This window comes from Triturus cristatus, chromosome 3_2 (genome assembly GCF_964204655.1).
Source record: "Triturus cristatus chromosome 3_2, aTriCri1.1, whole genome shotgun sequence".
In the NCBI taxonomy this organism is placed as follows: Eukaryota; Metazoa; Chordata; class Amphibia; order Caudata; family Salamandridae; genus Triturus; species Triturus cristatus.
Genome location: NC_140584.1, coordinates 732,792,505 through 732,805,515, shown reverse-complemented (window position 1 = coordinate 732,805,515; position 13,011 = coordinate 732,792,505). Strand labels below are relative to the sequence as shown.

General features: G+C 41.4%; 1 protein-coding gene across 4 annotated transcripts in view; it reads left to right on the top strand.

The window, feature by feature from the left end:
- The window catches only part of MYO1B (myosin IB), a 715,692-nt gene that overhangs the window by 179,577 nt on the left and 523,104 nt on the right, over window positions 1-13,011 (top strand). For all 4 annotated transcript variants that reach the window (XM_085648784.1, XM_085648782.1, XM_085648783.1 and 1 more), the window contains exon 4: window positions 12,622-12,716. In XM_085648784.1, the coding sequence (XP_085504910.1) occupies window positions 12,622-12,716 (95 nt within the window). The remainder of the gene's footprint in view (window positions 1-12,621; window positions 12,717-13,011) is intronic.

Below are 13,011 nucleotides of genomic sequence, written 5' to 3'. Positions count from 1 at the left end.
TGGGGAGAGACAGAAATCCATAATTGCCCAAATGTTTCTCATCTTGCTGGTCCTAATTCCTGTGGACATTTATCACTGAGGTGGTGCATAGACTAGTTCCACATCTAAGGAACTCTATTTTAGATGGTTGCACATCATCCATTAGTTCAGTACTAGTAATCATAGCCTCTGGACTCACGTTGTTGCTAGCGTAGTTGTAGCACAAGATATTTAAGGATTTTATGTCTGAATGAGGATTAGGGAGGTATGGAGCAGTGGAGTAATCAAACTTTAAGGGATGGGTACATCAGGGAGTAAAAGCGGCGACAGTAACAAATGCAGTGTGATTATTAGATATAGCTTCATAAAGTTTGAGATAAAGTCTAGTTCAGTGATTTGTATGTGGAGCAAATTTGTGACCAGCCTTCCCTCTAATTATTTTTTTTTGTATGCGACTACAGAGTCCTACCTCTTGCCACAGTTTAAAAAAAAAAAACATTCTTAATAATTTATTAATAAAACAATACAGATCATATTGATGTCAATACAGAACACTTTTTTACCAGGTCTATTCCTCTATGGGATATCCCAGCAACATAGGCGCAATGTCCAGTTCCTTGTATTTCTTTCAATGTCATTTCTACAGTTGGTGAAACACAGAGCTCTCCTCGGTAAGTATTCAATTTCCCCCACTTTTTCCCCTATTTTTTGGGACATCCTCTGTTTTTAAACACTACTTTCTCTGCGATCGTACATTTGTCCATTTCTCTGGCCCATTGTCAATGTCGCCCCCTTCGCACTTCCCCATTGCATTGCTATGCAACGTTTGACCAGTGTGTACCCCAGAGTGGCCCACTGTTGCTCTGTTGTGGTGAAACCAGTTGCATCCCATACGTTAAGGAGTCCCAATTTTGGTGTTAATTGAATATCTTTGCCGCTGGCTATGTGTAAGTGTCTTGTGACATTTACCCAAAGTGGCGCTATACCCGGGCACTCCCATAATATATGATAAAATATGGCCTCTTCTGCACAACAGCGGAGACAGATGGAACTTTAATGGGATAGCCGCTTCATATGGGGACATTATTGCAGTTTGCCATTCGTCATTGTCAAGTAGCCCCAGATCAGCCTCCTATTTCTCAGACGCAGGAGTGGATCAAGAATATTATTGATCAGTTTCCTACATATCAGTGATATGGCTTTTTGTTTCCCAAGGGGTTCCGACAGCACACTATCTTCCAATGGGGATGACTCTGGTATCTCCCCTGGTATTGGGAGTGCCACATTTAGGGCGTGACAGATTTGTAGGTACCGAAATGCCTCCTTCTGGTCCAGATCATACTCTTTTTGGAGTTCACAGAATTTTAAGACTTTTTCCCTTTTCAAGAGGTCTTCTTTACTCGAGATACTGATGGTGTCCCATCTATCAAAGTCCAGTTGGTTGCCCAACATCCAGAGTCTCTGGGTGAACTATAGTGGCGTGGCGAGAGTCAGCTTATTTTGCCAGCCAGGTTTTTTGTTGGCCTGGCGCCATATATCCATGGTTAAGCCAGTTGGGCCATAATAGTGACTTTTCTTTGTGTGTGAGTATAGAGCCTCGTTGAACCCTTCCCATCTGGTATCTATCTAGTTGATAAGCGGGTTCTGTCTGGGGGCGATACACCCAATGTTTGACAACCACTAGCTGTGATACCCAGTAGTAGAGGCGCATATCAAGGAGTGCTATTCCCCCCGTCGTACCAGTTTCTGGTTAATTTGTGCATGGCTATAAGGGGTGTCTTCCGTTCCCATAGTAATGTCCTGATTTCACTATCTATGTGCTGGAAGTAGGACTCGGGGACTTTAAAGGGGCAGTTCTGAAGGCTATATAGAAAGCGGGGAAGAACCAACATTTTGAAAAGGGCTGCCTGCCCCAGCAAAGACAGGTGTAGTGTCCTCCAATGTTTCACGTCATTTTGCAGTCTGTGTGGGGGGCCTCAAGATTATTAATATAGAAGAGAGTTGGATCTGGGGTTATGAAGACACCAAGGTGTCGAAGTCCCTCCTTCGCCACCCTAACCTCGCATCCATACGGGAGTTTTGGGATGGGCCCGTGGAGTGTGTTGACCAATGATTTGGATCAATTGATAGCGTATCTGGAATATTTCCTGAATTTTGTGAAAATGTTAAGAATTCTATGTATGGACTTTGTAGGAGATGCAAGATAGAGCAAGATATCCTCCGCATAGAGGGATATCCTGTCTTCCCATTCCTCTGCCCATTTCAGTCCTCTGAGGAATCTGTCTCCCTTAACTCATGTCACCAAGGGTTCAAGCATCAGTGAAAAAATCAATGGTGGCAGGGGACACCCCTGCCAGGTGCCCCTCCTCACTGGGAACATTCTGGATGTGTGATTATTTACCTTGATTTGGCACCTTAGGCCCGTGTGTAGTAGCTTAACCCAGCAAATAAATTTCGGACCGAAACCCAGTCTCAGCAACACCTCAAAGAGGTATGGCCACTCAATTGTGTCAAACGCCATTTTGGCGTCTAGGAAAAGTATTACGACATCCTCTGCAATTAAATGTTTCCGGCCCAGTACCTTCTGGAGTCGGCGGATATTTAATGCTGTGTTGCGGCCAGGCATAAAGCCGGACTGATTAAAGTAACGATGGGGACGAGTCGGGAGGCCAGTAATTTTGCTAAGATTTTGGCCTCTACATTTATTATTGAGATCGGCTGGTATGATCCACAATTATCTGCAGGTTTCCCTTGTTTGTGTACAACTATGATCGAGGCCAATCTGATGTTCTATGGTAGGAACCCCGTTCTCATTGCTTTTGAGGTACATTTCTCGTAGAAATGGCGCAACCCGAGATGCGACCAACTTAAGGAACTCAACGGGGACACCATTGGGCTCCATTTCCTTCTCTGATTGTATGTTCCTAATTACTGAGCAGATTTCTTTACTGGTGATGTCCCCCTCCAGCGACTCTGTCGCCGGGGGACAGGGTGAGCAGAGGTATGTCAGTAGTTGATGTGAGTCCTCAGCTGTAGTGGACATTTTCAAAGTATAGATCTGTTAAAAATGATCGGCAATCTTGCCCCTTTTTTGTGTGTAATTTTTTTTTTTTTTTGCATAAAAAGAATTGACAAAGCAAATAGCTCTCTTGTAGGGAAGACCTATTGGCTTTGCCAATGCTTTGTTATATTGTTTGACAAATCCTTTCCCTTTCTTGTACTGTTTTCTGCTTTTGCTTTTACTGTCTTCAGTTTCTTGGAGAAACGGCCAATGCTCAAATTGGTTTTGACTTGGAGGGAACAATGAGATTTGTTTTGTAATAAGTGCAAAAGGCAGTTCACAGCCAGAAGTGAAATGGCTGTATTGGTAGTCTAGTTTTGTCCAGCATGGAATCGGGTAATAATAGCTGAAATGCAAAAAGAACTATTGATGGACAGAATGCAGAACAATGTCATACATTCACCCCAGTACAGAGATCTGGGCCTAAATCCATCGTTTTTTTGCTCACCATGCCGTTCCAGTTTGAACCCAGCCATATGCAAATCAGTCTTGACCCTGTGCCTCATGGGTACAGTCCAGCCCGAACTGCCAAGCCAGGTCCTCCCTGGACTGGAAACAAGCATCCTAGGACCGGTTTCGGGGTTTCACCCCTCTTCAGCCAGGATAGCTTGATTCCAGTGGCATGGAAAGCACGGGACCCACGTCTGGGCATACCCTTCCCACTCGGGGTGACAAATGCAAAAACAACAATTGATGGACAGAATGCAGAACAATGTCCTACATTCACCCCAGTACAGAGACCTGGGCCTAAATCCATCGTTTTTTTGCTCACCATGCCATTCCAGTTTGGGCCCAGCCATATGCAAATCAATCTTGACCCTGTGTCCAATGGGAACAGTCCAGCCCGAACTGCCAGGCCCTCCCTGGACTGGAAACAAGCATCCTAGGACCGGTTTCGGGGTTTCACCCCTCTTCAGCCAGGATAGCTGAAATACCTTGCAGTCAAACTTATTTATAAGTCTTGATCTTCGTAGTTAATGGAGACGTTCTTGTGGGTGGGTGAAGTGAAGCGTGATGGCACGTCTGTCATTCTAGGTGAGGGCACGGTCTCCTGTAATAGTCAAAAATCCAGGAGTTGCAATGATGACAACAAATGTGCATTCATCAGGGGCTGGTTATTAGCTGTTTAGTTTTTATTGTGGATCATTGGGTATTTCTGGAATTAGGAAGAGGATGAATTGCAGGACATTTTTCAAAGTTGTTTCTTTATTGAGATTAGGAGTATGACCAGAGTAATCCTACCTAGGTTTATTTTTACGAGATTCTAGCTCATTTATTTTAAAGAGTGTGTATTTGATTCTCTGTTTACTGATGACTGCCTCAAAGTTATTCATTGACAGCTGTGGTTTGAGCAATAGTATCCAGCACTTCTAGTTCAATCTTTGGTTTGCTGTGTAAGGCTTATGTATTTTGGGGATTAGACTAAGCCAGATAATTTGCATTCACCCTTAGTTGTTGTAGGATCCCGGTCAAGGGTTTCATTCCCCACTGAGAATGGATGAAACTACCATTTATATAGTAGATTTCAAAACTGCAGTTGTATTTTGGTGCCATTCTGCCCATGATGTTACATTGTTGCTGCTCAGTGAAAAAGTAAAGAACTAAACACTATTATGTTATATTTTGGAAGTCCTATATGTATTTAAATGGCCATTGCCTGTGTATGAATAAACTAAGTAGCAGTTTGGAGTGGTTTCATATGCTTGTTGATCAAGGGAGAGCAAGATGGTAACTTGGGAAAACTCCACAAATGTTCAGTCTCTTATATTTGGTACTCCCTCAAATACCTTTGGTAGGGGGAATCTGTTCATAAATTGTGTTAAAAGAAAATGTTATAAAATCGTACAGAAAACAATTAATACAAAAACGATATCCTCACAATCTTCTAAAAATAATTCATAGGTTGTTTGACTCAGTGTTGTCCTCTACTTAAGGTACTACAAGTTCTTCAGGAGATAAAACGTTGGAAATTGAACAGGGGAAGCCCAGTAAATATTTGATAAACTTGTCCTCTTCCACCTGCAGCTTTAGGTGTTGACCCAACAAAGTGAGAGAGTTACCCTAGTTGGACCAAAAGGGACCGGCTAGTATTGCACTTATCAACAAAAAAAAAGGAAATTCCCTTCTGTGTCCAAATACACTTCCAATCACAATATCTCAATTAGTTTGCACTGAACCAAACAATTGCACTTAAATATTAAGTATCATAACACATATTACTTCAATAAAAATTCTTCATTCCACACATTGCAGGCCAACTGACCGGCTTGAGATTACATTTAATTTAAAATCAGTTTTAAAAACTTTTTTCATCTAGTCTCTACACAGTGTCTGCAATCAGTTTTTCATAAGCATTTCACAGTAATGAACACATATGTATTTAACATTTACAGATAAAGCACCCTAAAAAGTAACTTTTCTCCAGCTATTTTATACCAATAGTGCAATAGTTCAAAAAATAGTAAACGTTTCACTCAATTCTTCATATGCTCATTTCCAAGTATATGTTCTTAAGTTACATATAATACATCCAACAACTCTTTAAAAACACTACATTATTTTATTTGTCTATGTGTCAACGTGTTTCGGTGTGTCTTTGAATTCTTTAACACCTTCCTCAGGACTCAATTAAAAACCATAGCTTTTTCCATAAAAACTGACCATTTATCCAATATTATTAGCAGGATAATCGCAATAGTGTTGATGAATTTAAATCAATTTGTCCATCTATGTGGGTTTATTTATTCCTATGTTGTGTAGATACACCTCTAGGATCAGGACGGGACAGCTTCTCTCAGTCACAATGATTCAAATATTCTTATCCCATTCCATGTACCATTAGATCATTTTTCTTATTCTTAGTTCCTGTATGTCAATCAGGACTATTCTCGTTAAGAATACTGAATTGTCTCCTATTTTTCTTGTGGGTTAGCTACGACCTTCTTTTTCAATTGGATCGGGTCGGTGCTCCTTATAACTCGGAGCAGCGTTTCCATTTGTCGAGTATCCTGGTAATGTTCTAAGTCTGCTAAATCTTCAGCTTTGAGGAGACGCCGACACCACCATGACCACTAGCAAATCTAATAATAACCCAGTTTATTTTTGTCCCCATATGTAGCTTACTCAAGGTAGATGATGTACAATTTAATTTGGAATCAAATGATTGGGCAGTGAATCTACACTTTCAAAGGAAAATATTATTGACACACATGTTGTATGTTTAAAATCTATACATCCGGACATCCAGCTCTTTCCAGCATTTGCAAAGCATGGTCTGCTGCCAACTCTATGTAAGTGGGTGGTGTGCCTTCATGCCAGTGATCATGTTGGGGGTGAGCGGTAAGGGAGCTAAAATGCAGTTGCAGCACATTGCTACCATAACTGAAGAGGGCATTACACTCGCCATTACTTCCGTTGCTTTTAGTAGCTTGGACATTTTCATGAGTTTGATGTCCAGGACACACATGTCTTAAGTCAACCCCATTTTTCCCAATAAGCCCAGAGCGTGGTTCTGTCCACCATTTCAAAGGTCAGTGAAGGCCAAATGAATAGCCGCCTTCTTCTGAAATTAATATTCGCATTCAAGTAGCTGGCACTGTTCCCTGGGAGCCAAATCTCTTCTGAATTTCAAATTGGACTTTAGGTATGATAACATTCGCACATACACAAATGCAAGGTATCCCTATTACAGGGGAAAGTAAATGATATCCCAAAAAATAAAGAAACTTTTTTAATATGTCATTTAGATAACATGAAGCTGCTATGATTAGCATCTAAGAACGTAAAAAGTACGGCAACTTAGCTGGCCAATTGGAACCAATGGCGGCATTCCAAGTAGTGCTGTAAGGGCGCTTCTTTTTTTTTATTGAAAACGCCATTCTATTTGCATAGGATAGGAAGTAGAAACTTTCTTGAGAGATCGGACTTACCCTTTCACATATGTTTTTGCTTTATAGATTCTGCTTCTTTGAAATGATAATGGACTGTTCTGTATGCATGCTTGTTACATTTATTTTTATTCTAAAGCTGGTATGCTATCAAGCTGCATTTGCTTAATGCTTTATTTGGTTCGTTTTATGTTCTGTTAAACGATTTGTTTGTGGGAAAGGGATAGTTAGTGGGATGAGTCTTGACAGTGGCATACCAACTTGCTTACTTCATGACTGTTTCAGCCAGTTTATAAAAGTAGATTGCTTTTAGTAACATACATTTATGAATATTCCATTAGAATAGAAGAACGCCCTTAGAAGTTTTGGCTAAATAAAATTACACATTTCTGAATGTGGTAAGTCATTTTCCTCGTCGGTTTGTGATGAATGCTGACGGTCACTATTTTTTTTTTTTACAGATGCCCCACAGCTGCTTTTAACTAAATGCTTTTCTTGAGCTGCATTTAGATTGTTTTAATTGTATAGTGACTTGGAACTAGGGCATGTGGTTCAGGTCTGTAGCTATAAATAATGACACAAGATACAGCCATAACACTTAGGGGTAAGAAAGAAAGTTAGGTGACTTTAAGATCTGAGAAAATATGCTTAAACACTTTGACGTGTACATTGAGATTTTTATGAAGAAACAGGGTAATTGATTGACCTCTGGTATAATGGTGATCTTTATGATTTTGGAACATGAGGTGCTTTGTCTCAAGAAATTATACATGATGGATATTGTATTTTGCTAGATGCTAGTTTTGGCTTGAATGTGCTTCTGGCATGAATCTGCTCTGAGGGCACAGCTACTTCCAACTTTCATCTAGCCAGGAATCTTTCCTTCTCATACCGGAGAGCAGCTGGTTTTGCTGTGAATTTGAGAGATGGTCTAAGGAGTATTAGTTGTTAGTTACTCCCTAAATGATCATAATTATCCTTAACGGTGATCTCCTTCAACCATTGTTAGTTTATGCCAGTTTGAAGTGCTACGCTTTATATTGGAAAAAAATAATGGACAGTGCTGAAGAAGGCAGCTGCCTACAAATAAAAGCATAAATGCTTTACTAGATTTTCCTCAGTATAATCTCGCAATGTATGGCTTTTTTGATCAATTAGATTGTTGTAAAGTACTTGTCAGAGTAAGTCACTTTTCTTTTTTCTAATATTCTATTAACTGAATAGTTAATATAACTTTTGCTATTTGTTGTGAACCATTTGACTGTAGCAGAGAAAAAGAGATATTCGCATCTGTATCTATGATAAAACAATAATTTTACTTAACAGTTGATAAGAATGTATGCCAAGAGAAGAGGTTTATTATCAGCTAGTTCTAAGTTTGTTCAACACTGCACCTATATGAAATTAAAAAAATAATGTTTTAATATAGAATCACACTACCAAAATGCAGCTTTAAGAATGTCTGCTAACCAGCTCCAAACAAAATACATTGTATGCCATAACTTTCTTGAGTAAAAAGCAAACTTATAGATCAAGACCTTCCAATCCCAATGCCTCTGGCACTTTTCAGCTGCAGACAGTTGCCGTCAGGTGTTAGTCCTTAGTGACACTGAGTGATGTGGTCAGCCTAGTTTTAGCATTAATAGAAAAATATAGTTCCAAAGACACCTGATGTTTGATGTGAGAACATGACGTGGTGTTCCTATTCATCACATTTCTTCGGTACTTAGTGATGACTATATGGAAGCTTTTTTGCCTACTATAAGACAAATAATGGCTGTTGTCTTCAGTAGATCTTATTGTCCGTCGAGTGAGTTCTCCCTCTTTTATGGCTGTTCACCTTTCAACTCAGTGGAGTCGGGAAGAAAATTGTCCAGAGAATCATCTACCTAGGCATCTTGGTTGATACGACTGGTCTCTGGAACCATTCTTTTCCAGATAATAATCGAGCGTAATTTAACACTTGACTGATCCATGCATGTGCCTGCTGTGGATACTGTAAATACGTTTAGGGCAAAGGATGGCCTTCAAACTTCTTTTCTCTTTAACTTCAGAAACGAATTTACAGTTGCCAAAATAAGTCACAGCATGCCGTGAGCCTTCTTAGAAGTCTGTTTGATGATGACCAAAGGGTAATCCGTAGGTCTTGAAATGGTCTTCTTAAAATTTTGAATATAGGATCCTCCCCTACCAGACTGGATGTACATCGTCTTAACTCAGTCTAATAACAATTAATTTATTTTATAGGTTTTTTAAATTTATTTTAAATATAGGCTAATTTGTGTAAAGGGGAGTTCATCGTCTGCAAGTAGGGACTGTGAGTAGCGCTGGGTGAAATATTTTGGTGAAAAGCCAAAGCAGTGAAATTAGTCATTGTTTTCAGCCCTCCACTGAAGCAAAATTGGATTTAAAATCATCTTGATCACCTCTTTAGATGAACTAGAAGGTCAGATTAATTTGATTCATTTATGTTGCAAACCTCCTTTCTTCAGGCTGCATACATTTCCCTTGGCCTCAAGCTGTGGTCCAGAGGGGTGTGGATGACTGCAGCGATTATTATTGGCTGGCAGCAGCCTAGTGCAGGGATGTATTCTGAGTGGTTTAACATGTTGCCAATCAGATCGCTGTTCTTTTATTAATCTGATTAGCCGATATTTCAGACAAGCAGAATATGGCTGTCTTTGGCCACCAGCAACCAATCAAAATAGCCCTTCCATAAACCACGCAAACTTGTACAGCAACTGTTCTCATTAGTGGTCTGCGGACATTGCCAAATTACCGACCTGCAGTTCGCTTTCTTTTTTAGGTCTCGCCTGCGCCAGCGCTTTAGCGCTGCTCTCGCAAGAGCTTTTGTAAAAGGGGGATTTGGAAGTGCAAACCAGTGCTTTCAGGCCGCCAACTACAGTGCATATGCGCCCGCCGGGCGCGCGCACCATTTGGCAGCCTGCGTGATCATTTCGTGGCCGCATTGATGTTCTCAGTGAGCCGCACGGCACTGAGAACATCAAAGCGGCCGCGAAAGTGCGCACCATTTGCCACCCCCTCCCTTATCCCACTTCCTGCTTGTTATCACATCCTTGCTGTCTTGCAATCTTCCCCGTTATCTCGCTAAGCCAGTTTCGTTTTATGTTCCTGTTTTTCCCGAGCCCAAAACATGACTGCTTTGCAAGACTGCATTGTTCAGCTGGCACAAAAAACCATTTCATTTGATAACTTTATTTCGGTTGGAGACCATAAAAGCACAGAATAAATTACAAGAAAGTTGCACATTTCATTAAAACAATAAATAGAGTCAAGTTAATACAATGATTAAAAATTAAACTGGTGTTATCAAGAAGACTCATTTGATAAAAAGACAAAACATTTTAAAGAAAGCTTTTCCTTCTACGCCAAAAGCCATGTAAAAAGCGAGACATAGCAAAAACAATTGGGGGGTGAGTGTCGTATGTTAAGACCCTGCATGCGAGCATGCATTGCCTAAACCCTAGGTTCTTGCATAGGGGAATAAGCCACTTTTTCGTTATTGAGTGGTATGCGGGGCAGAAAAACAGGACATGGCGTATATCTTCAAGGTTATAATTGCAAGCCGGACAGGCTGCATTTTCTGATCTTGCCCATTTATGAGTGAATGCTCTGAGCGGTAAAGTACCATGCCTTAACTGCAAATAAAGCTTCCTAGCAAGAGATGGATAAATTACATCGAGAAAGACCTCTGCTCTTGTTTCTGATTTTATTAGGAGGAACTCGTTAGTGAGTTTCCCGAAGGAGCTTGAACCATGTAGAGTAGCTAATCTCAGCTGCCTTATATGGCCTCTTAAATCAGGTTTGGAAATCCTTTTACAGGCTACCTCCGGAAATTCCCAGAGATCGGTCCTACCGATCTTTGTACTAAGATCCTTAATATGGGATGTTCTTCTTCCCCAGTGCACAAGTATTTCAAAGGTGTGCAGCGAGCTGCTTAGACATCATTCCGTTTGTATTTCTGGCATTCAGAGAGGAGAAGAGAGCAAAGCAATCATGTCGCTTCCTGAAGTGCCTTAGAAAGTGGAGTGGTTTATTCAAACAGCTGTCTTGTACTCGAGATGCATTTCACCCTCATCTCTTCTTTGATAAAGAGCCTCGCTCTCTGCTCACTGTAATTGCCAGCCCTGCTTTGCAGCACTCACTATCTGCACAGGGTCCGCTTCATTCAGGTGTGCTCGTCCAAGAAATATTCGAAAACTGTATGAACATTTCTTTCAAAACTATGAACATGTCTGGGAGCGGGACATCGTAACCGATATTTTGACACTACTGGAAGTCCCTACATCCTGTATGCACACACTGCCTCTGCAACCCATGCTCAGAAGAGGAAACACAAACACTTAGGTGATGGACTATTCCCTGAGGAAGCCCCCCGCATCTGGAACAATTGAGGGTCAAGACCCGCCAGTTCTGATCCAATCAATTTTCTTTCCCTTCACTTCTCCCATACACGTTTATTGTCAAATACACGAGTTAAAGCTATTGGCATTGTAAATGACAATGCCAATAGGCATTGTTATTTGCAATGTCAATAGCTCAAACTCGCGTAAATGCGAGACCTAATGCATTGCAAATGCTTGTTAACATTTTTCAGGCAGAAATGTGTGCCCTGAAAATGGAAAATTTTCACATGGGGTTACTTCCACATATCGTGGATTTAAACATTCAAAAAAGAAAAGCAAAATAAAGAGATTCCAGCCGTAACACTGAGGACATGACCAAACATGAAGCCTTACCTAAAAAAAAGACTGAGACGCTGTGTTGACAAATAAGGCATCTAAGTATTGAAGGAGATGCAGCGGTGTGTTAGGCTGAGATGCACACCTAATGTACTTTAGTCCGACTTTCAGACAGTGCAGTACAAAGGGGAGGCAGGGAATTCCTACCTGCCTCCCAGAGAGAGGTATTTGACTGCGCCTGCCTATTTGATTTGCTCAGGCGTAAGCGCCTGAAACCCCTGGGCTCTCCTTCCTGTCCGTGCCGACACAGGGCGCACAGACTGTACCCCACTTTTAATGTAGTGCATAGGGAATATGCCTCTGACAGCTTTTTTTGTGCCTTTTTTCACTGGCATTATGGCACAGGTGCATATGAGGTAACTCTCCCCTGAGGCCTTGTTGGGATGAAATATGTGCTTGCAAGATGCCATATATATAAATTTGAGCCGAAGTGTCTGCAGCCCTGTCTTTAATCAAAACATTCCCTTAGGGTGCAGAAAACAAATACGGAAGAACGTTGTGCCCTTAGGACATCTATGTAATACAACACCAGGAGGTCGATAGGAATTTGAATTGTAAGTAAAAGGTTGGGGTTCATTTTCAGCTAGTATTGGCTGTCCGATTACTCTTGTAATATCGCTTTTTTTAGTTAATCTTGGTGAGTGTGTAAACTTGTTTTCCATTTCTCAATGACATGGTGGCATTCTTCATGGGTCATGTCTTGTAAGACCCTCTTGGCTGGCTGTCTGCCCCTCGATAACCGCGTTCACTCAGGGAAGCTGCAGCATTTTCGCCTGGAACGCACTTTCCCTCGCTAGATCTTCAGCTTTGAATTTCTCACCATAGGATTTCTTTGTTATTTCAATAATATGTACATGCATTAGCACATGAAGTTTATGCTTTAAATGTCATCAGTCTGATGTGAATGCTGTCTCCTTTGTTTTTTTTCCAGCTATGCTATTTCAGATGAGGCATACAGATCTCTTCGGGACCAGGACAAAGACCAGTGTATTTTAATCACTGGGGAAAGCGGAGCGGGAAAAACCGGTATGTATCTCTTGGTTGCGTCTTCTATGTGCAGAGCATAGCGGATTTTGACCATTCGCCTGCCGGACTGGCAGTGGCGGGCACCGGGCAATCCCCCGGTGCACCGCACGGGTGGGGGCCGGTTTTGGGCCCCTGCAAAATCGGCCCTGTAACAAAAAAGGCCGAAAACCGGCCCTGGCAAAGAGCCTGGCAGCACCCCCAATCCCCGGGGTGGGGGGCCGGCCGAGCACTTTGTCAGGGCCGGTTTTGGTGCCCAGTCCGGCACTGAGGTGCATTGTGTTGGTCAAATGATAAT